This window comes from Oryza glaberrima, chromosome 7 (assembly GCF_000147395.1).
Source record: "Oryza glaberrima chromosome 7, OglaRS2, whole genome shotgun sequence".
Classification (NCBI taxonomy): domain Eukaryota; kingdom Viridiplantae; phylum Streptophyta; class Magnoliopsida; order Poales; family Poaceae; genus Oryza; species Oryza glaberrima.
In genome coordinates this window covers 20,554,940-20,577,017 of record NC_068332.1, presented here as the reverse complement: position 1 = coordinate 20,577,017, position 22,078 = coordinate 20,554,940, and the positions used below count along the sequence as shown (strand labels likewise).

The 22,078-nt window shown below is 44.6% G+C and overlaps 2 protein-coding genes across 2 annotated transcripts; one reads left to right on the top strand and one right to left on the bottom strand.

The window, feature by feature from the left end:
* Positions 1 to 5,288: 5,288 nt before the first annotated feature.
* LOC127780683 (ribosome-recycling factor, chloroplastic) lies at positions 5,289 to 10,350 on the bottom strand. Its single transcript, XM_052307629.1, has 11 exons — positions 10,174 to 10,350; positions 9,041 to 9,155; positions 8,889 to 8,955; positions 8,703 to 8,798; positions 8,266 to 8,363; positions 8,070 to 8,181; positions 7,219 to 7,260; positions 6,136 to 6,192; positions 5,993 to 6,043; positions 5,819 to 5,875; positions 5,289 to 5,637 (listed from the first exon to the last, which is right to left on the bottom strand). The coding sequence occupies exons 1-11, from the start codon at positions 10,259 to 10,261 to the stop codon at positions 5,620 to 5,622; spliced, it is 801 nt and encodes a 266-aa protein (XP_052163589.1). The 5' UTR covers positions 10,262 to 10,350; the 3' UTR covers positions 5,289 to 5,619.
* A 994-nt stretch (positions 10,351 to 11,344) lies between these two features.
* LOC127779843 (mavicyanin-like) lies at positions 11,345 to 17,044 on the top strand. The gene is made up of 2 exons (XM_052306758.1): positions 11,345 to 11,600; positions 16,439 to 17,044. The coding sequence occupies exons 1-2, from the start codon at positions 11,405 to 11,407 to the stop codon at positions 16,849 to 16,851; spliced, it is 609 nt and encodes a 202-aa protein (XP_052162718.1). The 5' UTR covers positions 11,345 to 11,404; the 3' UTR covers positions 16,852 to 17,044.
* Positions 17,045 to 22,078: the final 5,034 nt, after the last annotated feature.

Genomic DNA, 22,078 nt, shown 5'->3' with positions numbered 1-22,078 from the left:
TCTTCGAGCCGGCGACGAGCGGAGGCTGGCCGCCGGAGGAGGAGCAAATGAGTTCCCCGATCACCACCGGAGAGGACGAGCAGACGAAGACGAAGAGTGCGTCGCGGGGGAGTAGATGATCAATTGCTTCCAATCCAAAAACCTGCCACTATTTATAGGCTCACATTTTCCACATTCTGCTGTGCTTCTCCAAGCGTGGGTGGGCCGTGGGCTCCACGTGGGCCCATTCATCCTCGGCAACCGGTGGTGCCGCGTCAACGTCACGCCTGCCTGATGTGCATCGCTTTGTGGTCGTTTTTGGTTTACACGTACGGACACCGTGCGGGCCCCACCTAGTTAGCCAACAGTGTAGTACAGTCCAGCTTCATCATCAGAAGTTGATTTTTCATGAGACGGAGGGTGTAGCCCACACGCAGATCGGCACAGAAGATCCAGGCGGGTACGTGTGGGGCCCACCGTCCGCACTGACGGGCACACAGAGAGATGCTGCTAAAACCAGAGAACACACGGGCGGACCCCACCAAGCCACGGGGCCACACCGTCCGCGTACCGACACGTCGGCCTGATCCTGGAGAAGGAAACGCGGCCGTGGGGCCCGTGGCCCTGTGGCGATAAGGTTTGCTGGGTCGTAGTAGTAGTAGCAGCGCCGGCGCGGGGGCCACGTCGGATGCCGCGCGGGCCCCACCCGGGTCGCGCTCCGGCCCCCACGTGCGATTGCCTCTCGCCGCCTCGGTGGCTTCGAATAGAACGTCATCGTGGACGCCGGTGCAACGGTGGCCGTCCGTTCGCGCGCGCGAGAGAGAGAGACCAACCAAGCTCTCGTACGTGCGGCTCTCGATGGACCGCATGCACGATGCGGGTGCGATGCCTCACTCTGGAAAGCACCCAATTTCGTTCTCTTTGGATGAAGACGGTTGCGGTCCATCTGAAGCTGTCGATTCATAACATATTAACATGTGTATTGTTTGAAACCAGTTTAATCAAACTTACAAACTCTGAATGCAACGTGGATTTTACTCAAAATTTAATGGATGACGCCGTTGACTTTTTAACTAACGTTTGACCATTCATTTTACTCAAAATTTTTAAGCAGATATAAAAATATTTATATCATACTTAAAGAATATTTGTTGATGAATTAAGTCACAATAAAATAAATAACAATTACATAAATTTTTTTGAGTAAGACAAATGGTCAAACGCTGAATAAAAAATCAACGGCGTCATACATTAAAATATAATATAGAGGTAGTATATTTTATTTCGTGTGGGATATAAGAGTGTCTTACCACATCGACATCAGCCACAAAAGAACAACACTCCCTCCGTCCCATAATATAAGAGATTTTGAGTTTTTCTTGCAACGTTTGACCACTCGTTTTATTCAATTTTTTTTGAAATTATTATTTATTTTATTTGTGACTTACTTTATTATCTATAATACTTTAAGCATACCTTTTTGTTTTTTATATTTACAAAAAAAATTTGAATAAGACGAGTGGTCAAACGTTGCAAACAAAAACTCAAAATCCCTTATATTGTGGGACAAAGAGAGTACTTCTTTCAATTCGATTTTAGATTTCTGTATTTTAAAACGAAGGGAATAGCTTAAGTTGGATATTAGGGTGTGCTTGGTTTGCTACCATGCCAAAATATAGGTACTACCAAAACCTAGGCAAGTTTTGGTAGTGCCAAGATTTTATTAACTTTTATGTGCTATTGGTAGCAAACTAAACCCTATTAAAATACTATTCAAAGTGCCAAACAATTTGGTAGGGCACATTTTGGCCTCAAACTAAAATGGCCCTTAGAAAAGCGACCTGTTAACCGTTTTGAGTTGGGTTTGTTATCATCAGCGGGCTCAAAACCGTACAGCTCGTCTGCTCCCCATACTATTGGTTCATATGCTAATCCTAATCTACTCCTACCACAGTGTAGGGCCCGGCTCTAGGTGGAAAGCTGCAGCGTGCAAGCAAAGGAGAGCGGAGAGCGAGCACGTGCGTTTTACGCACCTCCAGTCTATCCATGGGAAAATCCAGGCTGGCACGGCAGCCGGACACCGGACAGGAGGAAGTATCTCAAAATATCTCGGCCGTCTTTAATCCACGCCACACAGCCGCCATTATTCGGTCGACACGGACCATCGGTCCACCCACCGCGAGACGATCCCCGCCGTCCAATCTGGTGGGCCGAGGAGAGCGCGCGGTCCCGATCCAACGCAATTATTCGGGCCCCACACGCGCGCGGTCCATATGCGCGCTCGCATGCTGCTGCGGCTTTGGGCCACCCCTCCTGCCCGGGTGCGTGATCGTGGGCCCCACCATCGGTGGCAGGTGGGCCACGGCCCTCGGTGCTTCGGATCTTCTGCGCCGAGACACTGTACTTTGTCTCGCCATCACGAGTACACCGTATAATAATACGGTACGTAGTACTCCGTACTAGTGTCGTCGAGTTTTCCCTATCTTTTTAATTTTATTACACATTTAATCCGTCGAGTTAATTTTGTGACACTGTCGTAGAAATATACTGTACCCGTAGTACTCCTACGCATGACGGCGACGCATGCTACTACTACTCCCAAGTCGTGTAGGAGTACTCCAGTATTTATGGGTGGGGCCAGTGTGATGTGACAGCGTATCTTTGGGCACACGATTGGCTGGGCCCTACCATGTCACTTTCTCTCCCGTCCACTACAGCGAATAGTAGGAGTACTGTTCGTTAAAGCTGATGGGTGCAGGAGCCAAAGCTCGAACAAGTAGAGTAGGGACTAGTAGTACTACTACTGCTAGGGTACAGGAGTAGCTGGAACAAGTCAGCTGCGGTGCATATAAATGCAAGTCCAATGTGAGCCCTCTCGTTGTGTTGCTCGTGGCTCATCGCGGCCGGCCTTGATCGCCACCACCGCCGTTGCGTTCATTCGTCTACTACGACTCCGGCGGCCGGCCGGTGGTGCCTTCTTAGGCAGGCGATGGCGGCCGTCGCGCCGCGCGCGCGGCTGGTGGCGGATGCTCCGACGACGGGGGGTCCGGCCGGTGTGGTTCTTGCTCGATCGGCGACGGCGAGTCGTCTCGTGCTTTTTTTTCCGTGTCCCTCGTATTTAGAGTTTGTGATCTGGCTGAAGATGGAAGTTGCTGCTTCCATCCAGGTCTTGCCTTTGGCTTTGGGTTTTTTCTTGCACGAGTTTCGTTACTGCTGGGTTGTTAGATTGCTTGGTTTGCATGCCGCAATCCGCAAATGTTTTGCTCCTTGTCCCGATGATCTTTTTTTTTTTTTTTGTCTAATTGGATTGCTGATGAAAAAGCTAATTTCAAGAATGGGCTCGAGGCCTAACTTCTCGGCGCTAATGATGCTAACGCTCACACCCTAACAGTTGAGATGTACTAGAGAGGTTAGAGCCAATAAAACTGACGTTGAGAACCTATCTATAAAAAGGAATTTCTAAAAAGGATCATTTTTTTTAAAAAAAGATGAAAGTTCATGTAATCTGCTCGATTTCATTGTTGCTTTGATATTTTAGATCCTGGATAAACAGTAATGCGGCCCTCTCGTTTAAAAGAAAAAGACAATTTGGACAGAGACATCATGCATTGTTCTCATGATACTGTAATAACTGATGGATTAGTACTACAGTAGTGACCAAGAACAGAACAGTTGCTAACCTCACACCTACTACTATCATCTCATCTATTCTGACCTCACCTCCTATAATTATCACTCACCATCATCCCCTAATCCATCTAGTGCTGGGTACAGTTACAATCACTCCGTGGAGTACTGTAACCTGCTGGGGCCCACTTGCTCTGCTCCCAGGCCCACCTGGTGGTGGGCCGTGGGCCCAGTGACCTGCCCACTCTAGCAGGGTATCCAGCGGGGTCAGAGGGGCCCCCAGCGTACTGCAGGAGCGGCATCGGTGTCCGTAATTATCGCAGGCTGGTCGTTGTCGGCGTGAAACGTGTCGACTCGACACCGGTGCTGCAGTGACACACGCTGTGTAGTGGATCGGACTATTGGCCTATGGGAGGCCTCGACCGGGTTTAGCCGGTTGGTTCCTGGTCGTGTCAAAACAAAACATCCTTTCCAACCACATCTGAGGTTTACAGGCGCATTAACTCATCTATAATCTTCGAATAAACTAAAAAAAACTGATCTAACCTCACTCACCGAGGTTTTTCAAAAATAATAATAAAAAAGTGTACGACCAGTTCCTAAATTTATTTCATGCGTTATCTAAGTTTTTTAACTCTCAATATATTTTTAGGTTTGTGATTTTGTTAAAGAATGTCAATCCAATTCCAAATTGCCACGACACCTCTAGGATCCTACGTGGTGACGATAGCGCTAACGTGGCATATTACCTGGATATTTCAACCACATTTTTTTTATTTTTTTCCTTCTCCTCTACCTACTCCTTTCTTTTGCCATACAAACAGGAAGGAAGGAAGAAGAGAAGAGAAAGGAATAATAATAATAATAATAATAATAATAATAATAATAATAATAAATGTCATGTGGCATACGATGTCAGCGCTATGTAAGATCCCGAAGGTGTTGTGGTTATTTTGGACCAGAATGACACACTTAACAAGTTTGGTGATGTAAAAATACATTTTGGGAGTTTAGGTAACTACTCTAGTTAAAAGTAACACAGATGAACAAGTTTAGGTGCTAACCATGCACTTTACTTAAAAAAAGTTTCTTACGAATGATTCTACCCCTCCAGCTTCAAGTTCTAGACCTTAACACATGTGCTCTTATTTATAACTGATCTTATTACGAGAAATTTCTCTATTTATGTTTTATTTCCTTTGATTCTAATTGGGGCGCCCTTCATATTTATGTGGATGGGTATTAATTTTCAGTGATATATTTCTTGGCTGTTTTGGTTAGAGGTTGAAACAATTTTCAAAGGTATCCATTGAGAAAACCTTGAGTTCAAAACTTCACGATTTTTCTAATTATTTTTCTCAATAGTAGATGATGTGAAACGTTTATAGTAATAACTTCATCAACTCAACATATCGGCTCAGTTTTCATACTAGTATGTGCTTAGAGAAATATACTGTGTGCTGATAGGAATGAATTTATGAGTGTACAGTACGCGCGTGTAAATGAAGGCATGCGTGTTTAAGAAAGAAAAATGGCCTTTTTGCTATTGTCCGTCAGTCCGTGCGATGACATAGAGTAATGTGCGAAGGTCCAGATGTCGGTGACTGCTGACAAAACTGAGATCCACTGAACATGGAGATTAACTGGCAATATGGCACCAGTAGTTGATGCTTCAGAGTGCGTGGCGATAAATTCACAACTGTAGCATTTTAATTCACGTGAGGAATATTGACAATGTAGCGGTAGAACAAGGATAAGGTCAAGACCTACTTTTACACGGAGTACACACAATAATTACAAAAATGAAAATGAAGGACACGGCAACATTGTCTGAAATTGCACTCCAGCCCAAAAAGATGCATCCGGCAAAATGCCGGCCATCAGAAAGATGGAAAAGGCTCAAGAAATCTGTGACCGCATAATTCACCGTGTTAGCTGAGGACATTGTTTTCTTCGGCTTCATCTACTTCGCAGGAAGATGAACTCACCAGTTTCAAGATTAAAACCTGGTGTCTAAATTTTCATGAGTTCCTGAAAATGAAAATATCAAACAAGCCCGAGTCAATTCCTATGGTTCTGGAGGATTAAAGGATTACAGGATAGCAATGCTGATACTAGTTTCAGACAAGCCATTTATCCTTGGGGCATGCAATTGTGTCCAACATGAAGGAATATCTTGTCTGAAGAAAGACCAATGAAAGGGCCAAATTACCTGTTCCTTCTGCTTTTGGATAGCTTCGATCTTTTTCATGTACTCGTCTGTAACTTTCTGCATAATTTGTACACGATGTCAGTTCATGTTGCATACCTGTATCTAATAGATGAGATTCCGAAAGGACATGGGAACCTCACTAAACCACGTGAAGGAAAGGCAAGGAATCCTTACTTGTAGATCAGCGGACAAATCCTTCACGTTATCTTCAGAAAGTTTCTTTTCCTATGTAAGCATGTGAAAGCAGTTAATTTCACTGCAAAAAAGCGAGGTACAATAGCACCCACAAAATAGTATTATTAACTGAGAGGGTGAACCTTCTCAAGCTTATCGTAAGCTTTGATGGCATCTCTTCTTATGTTCCTTATAGCAACCTATAAAAGAAGTTAGTCATATTAATAATCGATATTACATAGAATCCACAAGGAGATGAATATGTTATCAGTCAGTGAAAATTTGTGTGTATAAGCTACTCAACAATGAGAAGCCAGCACATAGGCGTCAAAAAAGAAGCAAGCACATTTTCTATAAAGTAAAAGCATCTTCTGAAAACTATCAATGTGCTTCAGCCTTTTGAAGAAATTGGATAAATAACCAACAAAGCAACAATCATATGGTACTCCTGAAATTTGTGCAGCACCAAGAGCAAAGGGTGCATGGCAAACAATTTTTGTGAAAGCCTCTTCCACTACAGCTCATACTATGCTCCACCTTCCTAACTAATACACATAGAAGATGCAGCAGAAATGGACTTGAAGAAGTGCTAAGTATCTGGTCATCTGATGCATCATAAAAAAAATTCAGATATACATTCATTCAGTATTACTAAACTAATATGGCTGTTATGTGCAGAGTAATAACTAATGAGGGCAGGCCACCCGCCATCATCTTGCTGCTGGCGCTGGCAGGGCACTTTACTCGCCAAGGAAGAAATGAGGCTGTTAGATTAGTACAGGGGAAATATATGGAACTAGCTGTTTATAGATTATATCTTGCTTAATGAAAACGATCACAATGCCATTATTACAAAAAAGAGGGCTTTCTGAACTGGCAGATGCAAGATAGCAAATCCTTAAACTAGGAAGGTAATTTAATCAATTAGGGAAATAGATATTCCTGCTGAAGAAGACGAAGTCTTCCTCATGTCTTCCCTGGCCAGATGCTACAGTACATCGACTATTGTTCGCACTACATTACTCCATACAAGCAGTACCAGCACCATGCCAAATGCAGGTTAGCAGAGTCAATCAGACCGCTAAAGTGCTGTACTAATCATACTAGTAAGGGTGCACAAGAAAAATAATAGGCTGGAAAATTGAGGCATAAAAACATTAAATCACAATAAAAATGTAAAAAGAATGTTTCAGTAAAAAACAGTGAAAGGTGAAGCTTAAGAGTACCTTGCCTTCTTCAGCTAATTTAGCAACAGTTTTTGCCAGTTCCTGCCAAAACAGATTGAATCTAAGATGGATAAGAAAGTGGCAGGAATTTTATAATCAATGGAAAACATCTATGAATATTATTGAACCTGTTTGAAAGCTATAGCAGACCGCAATTCAACCAACTACATGTATTATATTAGTACTAAGAGAAGGCAAAAGGGGGCTCTCAAGTCCTAGAAATAAACACATTTATCGGGGAAAATAGAAAAATTTATGCTGTCGATCATGGTAGGTTTAGATTTAATGGTGTAGATTGATCGCTATGGTTGTATACTAAATAACAATTGTGTTTATGGAAGATAGAAGAAAGTTGTACATCAATTCATCAAATACAATTCAATAATATCACAGCTTACTGGATAATCCATCATAAAGGTCTTTTATGAAATACCCTAGTCTTTTGTGCATAGCATGTCCAAAGCAATTTCTACTTTTCTTGTTTGAGGCAAGACAAATACTCCCACATCAGTAAAGGTGATACCTGGTGATCTCATACATTTTAGAGACCTTATTTTGTATAGAACATCAGCCTTGTTTATGTTAACATACTTGTAAACACAAATTAGGTGTCTATGTGGGTTTGAATGCAAAGTTTTGAAGTTCAAAATACTGTAACTTCAATGAACATAAGGCATTTATTTTTTATTCTCAGGAACAATACAGCTCTGCTCAGCTAATCCTTAATGTTTTGGATGGCAAGAAAACGCAAAGTACAAACTTGCCAAACAAAATTTTCCATATGGAATTATGGACCCAGAATTACCAAGTAACCACACATAATTCACACAGATGAAATTCTAAAGCATTACCTTTCTGCGGTCAGAAGTCAATGGTGGAACAGTGACTCGAATCACTTCTCCATCATTGCTTGGTGTAACCCCCAGATTTGCAGCAACTATTGTTTTCTCAATGAGCTTGAGGCTGCACCGCATGAGTGTCATTGTGTCAACACTATTGATGGAAAACTCAATACCAGCACTGAAGTGGGAATAATAAACAGCTTACGAGGATTTGTCATATGGCTGAATAAGGAGAGAAGTTGCATCTGGAGTGTTTATCTGTGCGATGCTCTTCAAGTTCACTGGAGTTCCATAATACTCAACCTGTAACAAAATTCTCACACATAAGGCATAATAGGATGTTCAATTTTCACAATTTTCTGTCCTAAAGAAAATCCTTTGCTCTAGTTTTAGTTACAGAAGGCGATCAAATTATCCAAACAGTCTGCATATGGTATTTGAGCAATAGTTTCATTCCTTGTTTGTGTTTGTTATTAGCCAGCCACAATAAATACCAGCCCAGACATAGGTTCAGTTAAGAAAAGCACACAACAGTAGCATGTGTATGGAATGATATAGTATGCATTGAGTGTAATGATAAAAGATGTGATCATGCAAGAGTTACTTACAAACAGAAAAAGGAACAAGGCTAAGTCCTCACACCTCAATCCTGTCAAGCATAGCTGGGTTTGCCCGCCCTGTCCTCACAGTATTGAAGTTATTTTGGACTGTTTCAATTGCCTTTTCCATCCTTTCTCTCTGAAGATGCATATCTGCAGCTAGTGAGCCCCCAAGGCACAAAAAAGGAAGGCAAAATACCCATTCAGTGAGAAGATGAATTGCACTTACAGCTTGGTCTTCAATGACAGATTTTTCTGCCTCAATTTCTTCAATAGTGGCATGCCTCAATACTGCTCTGATAACATGATAATCACAAGTTATTAAAGCTTAATGTGGAGGGTCGATCAGTGGGATAAATATTTAAATCCAAAGTAGCTTGCCTCTTGTCCGAGTTTTGAAGAATAAGAGGCCTGCTATAGAAGCGCATTGGTCCAGCACGGAGACTCATGAAGTTTGTGGAGGAGCTTAAAATGTTTGGGCGTTCTGGAACACAACCTGTCAAGCACCACATCCTCTGGTGAGACCATGCATATAGGAATACGCGAGGAGCGCATTTTTGTATTAAGAGGAATAAAAGTTATTTACAGTCAAATACAAAGCAGCATGGGACTGAGACAGGATACAAGCAGGAAATCAAAGGTGTACGTATCGCGGTCTGTTTTGGCTACCAAATTCCCTCCTAAAGATTAGAGCTGGGATGGTTTGGTTTGCTTGACGCCATAGCGTGGCCTCTGCCGCCATTCCCTTCACGATGTCCACCCAGGTCCTTTGTTGCTGATTGAATATCCGGCCATTTCTTTCTTTCCAAATTGTCCATGCCACGAGCGTGACTACCGTGTCAAAGCCCCGCCGAAGATGCTCTCGAATTCTTATTCGACTGCTGCAGAGCCATTGGTAGAATGATGGTTCATTCACCGGCAGACACTCAGGGTGCCCAATTGCCCTTAACACCCACCACCAAAGTTGTCTGGATTCTGGGCAGCCAACAAGAATGCTAGACAATCCCCATTAGAACGAGTCTTTTAAAGAATGCGTCAAAATCATTAGGGGCTAACGAGTGGCAATTATTTTCTGATGTTTAGTAGTATTTACTAAGTGAATATATAAACCCCAGCAGCTTTGGGGGGAACACACTGTAAACCCCCACCAAGTTTGAAGCATTTCGTCTTGCTGATATCGTTAAACTTAATCTGGCCATGAAATCCTGAACCAAAGGCATATCCAACTACCAAAACGAGATTGTTCGGTAATGTTAGATGCTATACTATTACAGATACAATCACCGTTGTTCATAGCCACAAAAACCACCTTATTCTGCGAACCGGAGAAACAACGGAAGCATCAAGCCGGTTACGAGTTACGACCGCAGCGAAACGATCAACCCAAACCACAGCAACCAACGAGGCATCACGCATTTTCCAGAATGGCGATATGCCTCGGCGGCCTCCAGTGGGTTCCAAGGCCAAAGCCTCGCGCGGAGCAGCAGCAGGAGTGAGGAAGGGGGGCGGCCTACCTGGGCGCTGCGGGACGCGCGCGGCGGAGGAGAGCGCGCGCGGCGGGGCGGCCGCCGCCGCGGGGGAGACGGCGTGGAGCGGCGGCATGTACGCGCGCGGCGTCGGCGTCGGCTTCTGTGGCGGAGCGCGGGGGGGTTGCCGCGGAGGGGAGTGGCGGATTGGTGTGGATAAGGAAGCGAGGTTGGGGAGGAGAGGGACGAGAAGAGGGGTTTATGCTGTCGGGGACTCACGTGGGCTTGGGCCCAACTGATCAATAATGGGCCGTTTCAAGTTAGCCCAAGTAAGTTGGGCCGAATGTTTTAGCACCGACAAGCATCAGACTCGGTTTCAAACGGATTCACGACCGCACAGATCAGGTCTCTCGTACTCGTTAGACTCGAGTGAGTTGGTTTGGACGCTGGTCAAAAAAAAAAAAAAAGTAAACTCTCGAATAAAGAAAAGGAAAAAAAATATAGCTCTAGTGACGTACTCACTCTGGTTCTATATTAATTGACGTTTTGGATAAGGTTGAGGTTAAACTTTTATAACTTTGACCATCAATAACTTTAAAAATAAAGAAACTAGAAAAACATATATAGTTTTGTCTTTCAAAACACTATAATAAAAGTAAACATACATTATTTATTGTATATATTATAATAGAAAAATAAAGTCAAAGATATATCTTGTAGAGCGTGTCATTGTCCAAAGCGTCGATTAAAATAAAACCAAAGGAGGAGTATTAGTATATCTCGAGCATTAAATCCGATCCGACGAACCAAAGTAGTAGAGTACAAAAATCTTTGCTGGAACAAAGAGCGAGAGATCCCGTATGCTGTACGTTGTCAACGGAGTAAGGATCACGCCTCAGCTACAGGCCATACTGCGCCAACATCACAACCGAGGCCCGAGGGCAATCTCGGCATTCGCACAACCGATTCAACGCTTGCAAGCGGCAACAAACAGCCGACGCCCCCACACCGCCACACCACACGCAGTCGGCGCCGCGATGATAAAAGGCGAGAGAAATTTACCCACGAGTCGCTCGCGCGGTGACTGACACACCGTGGCGATGACACGCGCCGAAAGGAAAGCTTGGCCGCGGCGCGGGGGCATTTTCGGGAGGAGACACGACCACGACTCCACGAGGGGATCGAAAAGTTGCGGAGCTTTTATTTAACCGGCCGGTTTGTGCCACTCTCGCCACTGTCCTAACCTGCACTTCGCTCTCTACTCCTCTCGCTCTCGGTCATGGGTGGTGGTGCGGCGGCGAGCAGGGTGTCGTCGGCCATGGCCGTGGCGGCGGCGGCGTTGGTGGTGATGTGGGCGGGGACGGCGGCGGCGGCCGTGTACGAGGTGGGCGACAAGACCGGGTGGACCATCATGGGCAACCCCAACTACACAGCCTGGGCCGCCTCCAAGAAGTTCCATCTCGGCGACACCGTCGGTACGTACGTTTCGTGGCGAGTTTATCCCTCTCGCTCACGCGTTCTCCGCTTCTCCTGCTGCATTCCTTCGTTTTATCTCCTCAGAAACATTAGTGCGAACGACACACGTTTGTAGTTTTGTTGCTTGAACATGAATCTTGCCATGTGCAAGACTGCAAGTGCAAGTTCGTTGTTGAGACAAAATCTAGTAGCCTTTTATCAGACGAATCAGTCACAAAGAAGAATGGAAAAGAAAAAGCTTCAGTAAAAACCCGGTCGCTGTAACCATGTTACGTACTGTAGCGTCCACATGGTGCCGGCCCGCTGCCCGGGCACCCGGCTGGCTAACAGTAACTCTTCACGGAGTTCTTGCTCGATCCCCTGCGAGTGGAAGCCACACAACACAAGTAACTGTACACGGGAGTATTCCACCGCTATATCATGAGTACTTGTGACCTGTCTAGAAACCGGAAGAGGGCCCGAGCTCCACTTCGCAGCAATTAGCGCCATTCAACTCCAAAGTCTTGTGCGGCGTAGAAGGCGCTGGAGTGTTGGTCCTGTTGGGTCATCCACCTGTCTCGACGTCGCCCTCCGCTAAATGCCTCGAATATGGTTGACGCAGTGACGTCCACTACAGCACTGCGTATAGCCGGCATAGCCGGCTGGTGTGATACCCGTGCTCACACTGTCACACACGACTACACGAGCGGTGCGTGCGGTGCGGCGAAAATCTCATTCACTGCCCGGAAATAGATTTCTTGGCGTGCAGAACAAATTTGGTGTGTGTAGCCAGTGCTCTGCTCATGTGATGCTAGTAGGTTCTCTAATCTCTAGGAGTACAGAGTACGAACTGCAGGACAGATCCCGATCCAGTAACGGGGTACTGTGTTCTCTATACACTACGGGTGTGTTTAATTCCACGCTAAAATTAGAAAGTTTGATTGAAATTGAAACGATGTGATGTAAAAATTGAAAGTTTGTGTGTATAGAAAAATTCGATGTGACGTTTTTAGATTTCAAAGTTTAGAACTAAACTCGGCCTACTTTAACGCGCCCACAGTCCGGCTGGACTGCAGATCAGTACTCCGTGTAGAGCAGATCGGTACGTGCAACTGCAGCGGGACAGTGTCCTGTGACTGTGCCATATCGTCCTAGTAGTGGGATATCGCCAGGACGCGACCATCCGTTAGCCAGTGGTCCGCCGCGCCTAGCTGGGCAGCCAGCCATGTGTCAGGCCTGGCGGCCGGCTACATGCGTGGCTGGCTTGCCTAGTTGCCTCGCGCTTTTCTCCGGTGCGCCGGTGTGTTGTGTAGACTGTAGTGGTGGGGGGGACTTCGGTGCAGCACGCACACGGCACACGGCATCAGCTGGTGGCCCTCACCGCCTGCACGCGCCGCGCGCCGCTGGCCGCAGGGCTGCAGCGCTAGTCGCGTTTGCCGACGCAGCGCTAGTCGCCTTCTCTCCCTCGGTGCGCGCGTGGGGCGCGGCGGCTTGTGGATGGCGCCGAGGGATCCGTTGGCCTTTTGCTACCGGCCTTTTCGCCGAGCGCGCCGGATCGGTGTTTGCCTGGCCTGCACGGCCGCACCACACCCGGTGCGTGTGCGTGTTCCATGCGCATCTGTCGTTCTGGCGTAGCGGTGCGCCGACACGCAGGCACGCGGTTGGTGTGGTAAGCGATACTCCGTATTTTGGCATGAATCCAAATAGGTCTATCTGGATACCTGACGTCAGATAGCGCTGGTCTTCTTTGTGTTTCTTCTCCACCAAAGAACATGCTGGTTTCGGAAAGAGCGCGACTACCAGATGAGTACTTTGGGTGTGTTTGCGACCCTTTTTCCCAATCTATCTCTTTCGTTTTTCGCGCGCACGTTTTTCAAATTGCTAAACAGTGTTTTTTTTAAAAAAGTTTCTATACGGAACTTGCTTAAAAAAATCAAATTAATCTATTTTTTTAAAAAAATTAGCAAATACTTAATTAATCGCGTGCTAATGGATCGCTCTGTTTTCCGTGTTTACTGTGCAAGTTGGGAACACATATGTGCGAACACAGCCTTTGCCTTCTCCCAACGATCGGTATGCCTGCGTGTGAGTTGGAGCGTGAAGGCACGGCCAAATTAGTCATTTGTCACTTTGTCAGCCATAACACTTGTTTTTCTTTTTAAGCTCTAGCGCTCCTTGTGAGTTGTGAGTACTTTGTTGCTCAATTATTCCTGTAAGGATAGCTTTTCTTGCTTTAAGGAAAGGCGTTTTATTCTTTTGCACAATTAGACATGTGTGCCGACTATTTTGGAGGCACTTGTTCTTTAGCTGAGATTAAAAAAAGAGGGCACCAAAGGCACTTATTTTCAGTTGCCTCTGCTGAAGAAAGTTAATGTTTGTTCTTTGCATTGAATTAAATGATCAAATCCTAATCAACCACAACTTTATAGGAGTATATTTCATGCTCTCAGTTGCTATCTGTTCCACAGCTTGTCAAAATTATATTGGACCCTATATGGCCAACACACCGATGCATGCGCTCTCATTGAATCATTGTTTTCTGTTGAGCAATCTCATGGTTGGTTGGTAGCCCTTGGTGGGCCGAAAAGATGACGGCACGGATGCCATCTTTTGGAACTTGGAAGCATAGAGTAATCAAAGAACCACAAATGCATATAGCTCGTCCAGAAAGAGGGTCTATTATGATAGGGTTGCCAAACTGCCATTTTGCAATGTGGACACCAGATTGGGTTGGCCCATGAGCTGGAAAGTTGGCATTGCGATCATATCATTTGTTGAACTGGAGAGATGCCATCCGATCAGTCAAAGTAGCTAGCTCTAGGATTTTCACATGTTTAGCTCTATTTTGGTGGTTCTAGATTTATAGTATCTTTGAGATAGTTACGCGTGGTGCCATGGGTTTCTTTTGTCAAACCAATGCTGTTATTGTTTTTAGGAAAAAGTACGAATTACCCCTGAACTATCGCGGTCGACCGAATTACCCCCTAAACCATAAAACCGGACATCATTCACCCCAACTTTGCAAACCGGACAAATAACCTCTCTGGCTCTATCCACGGCGGTTTTGATCCTACGTGTCAGTCCAATCAGCAATTCATTTATAAAAAAATAGGTGGGCCCACATGTCATCACTGTCTCTCTTCTATCTCTTTTCCAATCTCTCGCTCTCTCTCTCTCTTCTCCATAAAGAGCGACGGCGAAGGCAGCAGCGAGGCGAGCGCCGCGGCGGCGGAGGAGGCGAGGCGGCAGCGGTGGCGTGGCAGGGCGGCGCAGGGGGCGGGCGCGAGCGGCGGCGACGTCGCGGCGTACAGCGTCAGCCTAGTGGACGGCTTCAACGTGCCCATGGTCGTCAGCCCGCAGGCCGTCGGCGGCGGGAAGTGCCCCGTCCTCGGCTGCGTCGTCGACCTCAACTGCGAGTGCCCGCCGGGGCAGCGGTTATCTGACGACGCCGCCTGCCGCGGCCCGCCGGAGTACTTCAAGGGCCGCCGCCAGCTAGAACGCTCGCGCGTTTGCTCGCTTCTCCGCCGAGACGACGACGAGAAATCCCATGCCTAATGCTGATTAATCAATTAAACTGTGGCTTTGTGCATGTTAATTACTAGTACATCTTAATTAATCTTAATTAGCATCATGGATTCACAATCACTTCCAGAACAATTCGCTAATAGAAACCTGTTCGTTCAGAAGTGAGAAACAGGTAGAGGCTTGGGGCCTCGCATCCCAGTATCCCACGACCCAGATTAACCATCGACTTGTACTAAAATCAACTCACAACGCAGCAGCAGTATCCGCGCACGGCGGCACGCACGGCGCGGCGGCGCGCAGTACGCACGGCGCGGCGGCGCGCAGTACGCACGCACGCGGACGGGGGCCGGAGGCGGCGGCGAGGACGGCGGCGTGGCCGAGACGCGCACGCACGGCGCGGCGGCGTGCACGCACGCGGACGGAAGCCGGAGGCGGCGGCGAGGACAGCGGCGTGGACAGCGGCGTGGCGAGGACACGGTCTCGGCCACCGTGTGCCGCCGTCCTCGCCGTCGCATCCCACGCTGCCTCCGCATCCCACGGGCAGCCGCCGCCGCCGCCGCCGCCGCATCCCAGGTGCCGTGCTCGGCTGCTCGCCAAGAGAGATGGAGAGTGAGAGGGGAAGAGGAGAGAGACTCGCCGAGAGAGAGGGAGAGTGAGAGAGTGAGAGAGGGGAAGAGGAGAGAGAGTATATATGACAGGTGGGCCCCACCATGTTTTTTAAAAAAGAAAATGCTGACTGCGTACGCCATGTAGGATAAAACCACTCTGAATTGGGTCGAGGGGGGTAATCCATCCGATTTGCATAGTTGGGGGTGAAGAATATCCGGTTTTATAATTTAGTGGGGTAATTCGGTCGACCGCGATAGTTCGAGAGAGTAATTCGTACATTTTCCTTGTTTTTATCGTTATGTATGACGAGAGATGTGAGATATTACCAATCACATCTAACCAAGTATAGTCGTCACCAGTCAGAGTCATTAGTAAGGATACTTAGACACTAGAGAGTGGATTTTTAGGAGTGGAATAGATTAAGAAATATAACTAACTGAACACAATAGAGCTTTTAGTAGTGACTCTCAAGCGTGTCATATCTGGTGATTGTGATCGAGTTGGTTGGTAGGATCCTTCCAGATATGAACTGCACTAGGTTCATCTTGTTCCACAACAACCAAAAGTAGTACAAAAAATAAAAACATCACTTTTTTGCGCAAATGATCATCTGTTTCATCATCCTGATGCATGATAGTATGATTTACCTTTTATCACTCTGGTGTTTTGCTGAGTTGACTGACCAAATTTTGCCTTCTCTTGTCTGCAAAAAAACGCCGGGCAGTGTTCACGTACAACAAGCAGTTCCACAACGTGATGGCGGTGAGCAAGGCGGACTACAAGAACTGCGACGCGAGAAAGCCGATCGCCACCTGGTCGACGGGCAACGACTCGGTGGTCCTCAACGCCACGGGCCACCACTACTTCCTCTGCGGCTTCCCGAACCACTGCGGCATCGGCCAGAAGGTGGACATCCGCGTCGCCGCCTCCGGCCACTCCTCTGCTGCCCCTTCCATGGCGCCCGCCCCGGCCTCCGGCTCCGAGGCACCCGTCGCCCCCGGTGGTGGCGGCGGCTCGTCCGGCCACGCAGCCGCCGCCCCGTCGCCGCACGGCAACGCCGCCGTTGGCCGCTCCGTCTTCACGGCCATCGCCGTGTCCGTGCTCTCCGTCGCCGCCGCTGGCCTGAAGTTGATCTAGTTGGGGGTGTGCGTACGTGTGTCCGGAGATGGTGTCGGTTAGGATGGCGCGCGCCCTGTGAATTGTGAGCTTTTGCGTTTGGAGCCGTGTTCATTTTCTCTTTTGCCCCCTCCTTTCGTGTCGTAATTAATTAAACTAGTATGATCCTGTGGATCTTGCTGCAATTTGAGGATCTCTGCCGGTTGTCACCTCATGTTTTGGACTTTGGAATTTTGGGTTTCATCTCAGCTTAGGGCTGTGTTTAGATCCAAAGTTTGGATCCAAACTTCAGTCCTTTTTTATCACATCAATTTGTCATACACACATAACTTTTCAGTCACATCATCTCTAATTTCAACAAAAATCCAAACTTTACGCTGAACTAACAGCTTTCAGTTTATCGTAGTACACCACACTCAATACACATGCATACCATATGAAATTATCAAGCAATAAAGTACCGCGTATTTTACCTTCTGCTTCTGGCTGTCTCGCAATACCTTCTACAGCTTGTCCTGCAGCAGTACCTTGACCAACTCCAGGCCCAATAGAAGCAAGACCTACGGCCAATCCAGCAGCAATAACGGCTGTCGATATGTTGTTTACCATTAAAACAATAATTAGTAATAACTGCAAACACACATGTTAAGTCTAGAACTCGGAGCTACTTTCATCCAAGGAACCTAACCAGTGAGACTAAACTCATTTCGCTTTTGTTGTTAACTTTTGGTCTCAAACTAAACTATAATATCCTAATCCATTGGACCATGGCTCTGAGGAGTTATTAATCCATTTGGATAACAGCATGTATGGCTGATCAAGCCGTACGAGTCTGAATATGATGTAGGAGTACTCCAAAATAATCATCGCGGGACACAATTGTTGAAGGCGTCAGTACGATCAACAATTTTCAGAGAAAAAGCTGCAGATAAAATGCGGGGCGGCGTTTGGTCCACAATGCAAAGCTGCCAAGACTGCCATGTCACTAGCGATCAACTTACTTGAACTGACAGGTGTAATGCCCCCCGACCTGTCCGTCAGGCCGGCCTGCACCATATAACAAGGACTCCTATGCTCAGTGACCTGATCTGGTTATGTTTGTTTGTCCCCTATGCTCAGTTGCTCGATATAACAAGGACTCATACAATGTACTAACATGTGTACTTACAGTAGCCGAGTAGCCTAACATCTGAATGCAACTTTGCCGAACACCTGAACATTTTCTTCAGAGTAGCTGGGTGTCATGGAGCTCTTACTTCTTGCACCAGTAAATTGTACAGTATTTACTAACAAATTCAGATGGATTAGCCCGAAGTTTCATTCAGAAGGAGCAACATGTTAAACTTGGGCAGTGACAAGAGTGACTGTCCTTACCTTCTCTGACAGAATCCATGATGCAGAAGTTATCTCAAGAGAGAACAGTTTACTTGATTCACGTCTTGCCACTTCAGCTCCAGAGCTCCTAGCCTGATCTCTTCGAGAACCGGACATTTTAGTTTCAGAAAAGGCCGTCAGATATCACGGGCGTCGTGCGATGTGCTCCTGGAGTTTATTTGGTCCACATGATAAAGACAGTGTTGTCATGGAGTTAACAACGAACCGGTGTTGTTTTGTGCTCGTTTGCTATAAACATGTTAGATTGTTTGCTGTTTTGGAGTTCCCTGTGGAAGTGTCTGCATTTCAGAGTCCCCCATCATCAGGACACCTCCCCCTTTACCATTTACTCCTCTGGCAAGGATCGCAGAGATTTTGCAGCTATATGTGTATCACACCTCAACAACTAGAAGGCGAGATTTTTTGCTCAAAACTAGAAGACTAATACGTCTGAAGAAACATCTTACTACAAAAGTTACGTAAAACTCCGACGCTCTAGACACGCCTAACAGCAGTGAGATTCACCTGCACCATAGAGATGCATTTGATAGTATAGTGGTAAAAAGTGTGCGGTTTCAACTCTGGTGTCTCGTGATCAATTTCCAATATATATGTTCACAATGTTTTCTTAAAAAAAATGTTTGGAGGGATGTCTCTTTATCCTAATCTTGTTTTTTTCCCCACCTCCACCTACACCGTGACAAGGACCTATCTCTTTGTAAAATCATGAAATTTGGCTAGCTTGGTCTTTAGCCGGTCTAGCAAAAATAAGAACCATTTTTTTCACCTGCACCATGATAAGGACCTATCTCTTTGTAAATAATCCTAATCTTAATGAAATTTGGCTAGCTTGGTCTTTAGCCGGTCTAGCAAAAATAAGAACCATTGTTAGGATTTGTGTATAAAAATTGATATATTTTAAGATAGATAGTACATTTAAACCAAAAATACAACCCATAATTTTAACGCTATGTCATGTACTTCCTCCGTTTCACAATGTAAGACTTTTTAGCATTGCTCATATACATATAGATGTTAATGACACATTAACATCTATATGTATATGAGCAATGCTATAAATTTAAACACAGTATGTGTTTAAATTCATTAACATCTATATGTATATGAGCAATGCTAGAAAGTCTTACATTATAAAACGGAGGGAGTAGAAAAAACTTGATATATCAAGTGAGCTAATAAGAAGAGAAGGAAGACTTAGATCACACGCAAATCCTACCTCGTGCGCTTAGTACAAGACATGATGAAATAGAGATATCATTAAATTAGCCTAATCCTCCTTTCATATTATAAATCGCTTAACATTTTTTCTAGTCAAACTACCAAATTTATAGAAAAATTTAGAACATTTTGTAACACCAAATTAGTTTCATTAAATTTAACATTGAATATATTTTGATAGTATGTTTGTTTTGTGTTGAAAATACTACTACATTTTTTCTATAAACTTGATCAAATTTAAAAAAGTTTGATTAGGAAAAAAGTCAAACATGAAACGGAAAGAGTATTAATTAGGACAGTTGAGTCTTGTTTATGTAAATACACACATACCCTACCTATAGATGGTTGAAATTTTACATTTGGCCGTCTTTAAAACTTATTTGAAGAATGAATCTCGCAAAAAAAAATTAAAAAGATGCCAACCTTATTGTTGTCATCTTTGGTACTGAAGTACAACTTCTTTAAGTGGTGTTTGAATCTCATAAGATGAAGATGAAGATTAAGTGTTTCACGCAAAACGAGGTGGTAATAATGTGTAGTTAATTGAGTTTCGATTATTACGAACTTGAAAAATGGATTAATCTGATATTTTAGAGCAACTTTCATATAGAAAGTTTTTGCACGAAACGTACCGTTTAGCATTTTGAAAAACGTGCTACGAGTATCCAAAATTTAATCCAACCGTTGTTGGAGAAACCAACACGGCCTTAGCGTTGTATACTTGGCGCTGGGAACATTGCTATATGGTCACGCAGTTCATATCACTAGGGGCTCAGGCCTTGTTCTTTTCTCCAACAAAAGTTGGATGGAAATTTAGATATTCATGGCACGCTTTTTAAACTGCTAAACGGTATGTTTCGTACGAAAACTTTCTATATAAAAGTTGCTGTAAAATATCAGATAAATCTATTTTTCAAGTTTGTAATAATTAAAACTCAATTAATCACACGCTAGTACAACCTCGTTTTACGTAAAACACTTTAACTTCATCTACAGCACAAAAAAAACACCACCTCAGTGCCATATTTAAGTAAACAATAGAGTTAGAGTTATTGTGGTGTGGTAGTGTGGTGTCCACCCTTCTCTGCTTGAGGGTGCCATGTTTGACTCGGGAAGCAATAAAGACTTAATATATTCATTATTCTTTACTACCTTCGTTCTAAATTAGTGTTCGCTTTGACTTTTTACATGCAATGTTTGACCATTTGTCTTATTTGAAAAATTAGTGCAAATACAAAAATGATAAATCATACTTAAAATATTTTTTAATAAAGCGAGTTACAAACAAAATAAATAATAGTTTCATAATTTTTTTAATAAGACGAATGATCAGACATTACAAACAAAAACTTAAAGCGACAAGTATTTTGGGATGGAGTTAGTACTTTTTTTTTAACGCAAGAAGGTAGAGCGCTCTACCTTATAGTCATTTCATTTATAGAAATGAGGTTTAGGGTTACAAGATTATTAGTTAAGAGAGAGGCAGGGAGAAGAAGGAATAAAAAAGAGTGAAGTGGAAAAAGAGTTATAGAGGTTAAGGAAGAAAGAAAAAAACGGGGGAAAAGAAAGAATTTACAGAAGCATAAGCATCAGGCTGTTGTTTAGGACAGTCTTTCACACCATGATCGAATTTTGTGTCTAGTGTCTTCATTACTTCGTACACACCAGAGATTTAGGGAATCACAGATCTGTTGCATGATACCCTGGAGATTGTCCATCTGTCTGTCAAAAATCATGTTGTTGCGTGATTTCCACAGAGAGTAAGCGCAGACTGCAAATCAGATTGGTATCACCCTTTGTGTTGGTAGGTTCCTGTCAATGGCTGCTTGGATGAAATCAGAGATTGTTTCTGCTTTGTTTGCCAGATGCAAGAGTCCTAGTTTTCTCCAGAGATTGTCGGTATTTTTGCATCTTAGGATGATGTGATCAGCTGTCTCAAGAGCAAGGCAAACAGGGCAGTGGGGGTCATCATTCCACTTTTTGCTGACCATATTGGCTTCAGTATTTAACCTATCCTTGAAAACCAGCCATAAGAATGCCAGCTGAATTTATATGGGTCTACACGATACCACAAAATTGCAGAGTTAGTACTTTTTAAGTAGCTTTCCCTCTTAGGCATGAAGGTCATCTAACCACTAGGGTACTTGTCATATTGCAGGCAATGAAGCACATTAGATTGCTCGCACTGAACCATGCTGACCTGGATTCTGTGCCAGCACGGTAGAGTTGTTAGGGCCAGAGTACCTAATGCTGAAGTACACTTTAGCGTGAGGGTTCATTTTTCAGTTGAAGAATGTCAAAATTTCAGTTAAGACGGTGTCTTCGCACTAGGACCATAGTAGTACTTTCTCTCTTTCATAATATAAAACTTTCTAACATTATTTATATTTATATTTAGATGGTGTTTGAATCTCCTAAAGATAAAGATAATGATTAAATGTTTCACGTAAAACGAGGTTGTAATAACGCGTGATTCATTGAGTTTTAATTATTACATACTTGAAAATGGATTAATCTAATATTTTAGAGCAACTTTCATAAAGAAAGTTTTCGCACGAACACACCATTTAGCAGTTTGAAAAGCATGACACGAGTATCCAAAATTTTATCCGCTATTTTTAATAGAATCGAACAA

Bases quoted from the DNA above. Each gene is read 5' to 3' on its own strand.
- LOC127780683 (XM_052307629.1), bottom strand. From the start codon at position 10,261: ATGCCGCCGCTCCACGCCGTCTCCCCCGCGGCGGCGGCCGCCCCGCCG. The intron at 7,261-8,069 runs GTAATGCTTTAG...CTGTTTTGGCAG, and splicing joins TGACTTCTGACCGCAGAAAG to GAACTGGCAAAAACTGTTGC. The intron at 6,193-7,218 runs GTACTCTTAAGC...CTTCTTTTATAG, and splicing joins AATTAGCTGAAGAAGGCAAG to GTTGCTATAAGGAACATAAG.
- LOC127779843 (XM_052306758.1), top strand. From the start codon at position 11,405: ATGGGTGGTGGTGCGGCGGCGAGCAGGGTGTCGTCGGCCATGGCCGTG. The intron at 11,601-16,438 runs GTACGTACGTTT...AACGCCGGGCAG, and splicing joins CCATCTCGGCGACACCGTCG to TGTTCACGTACAACAAGCAG.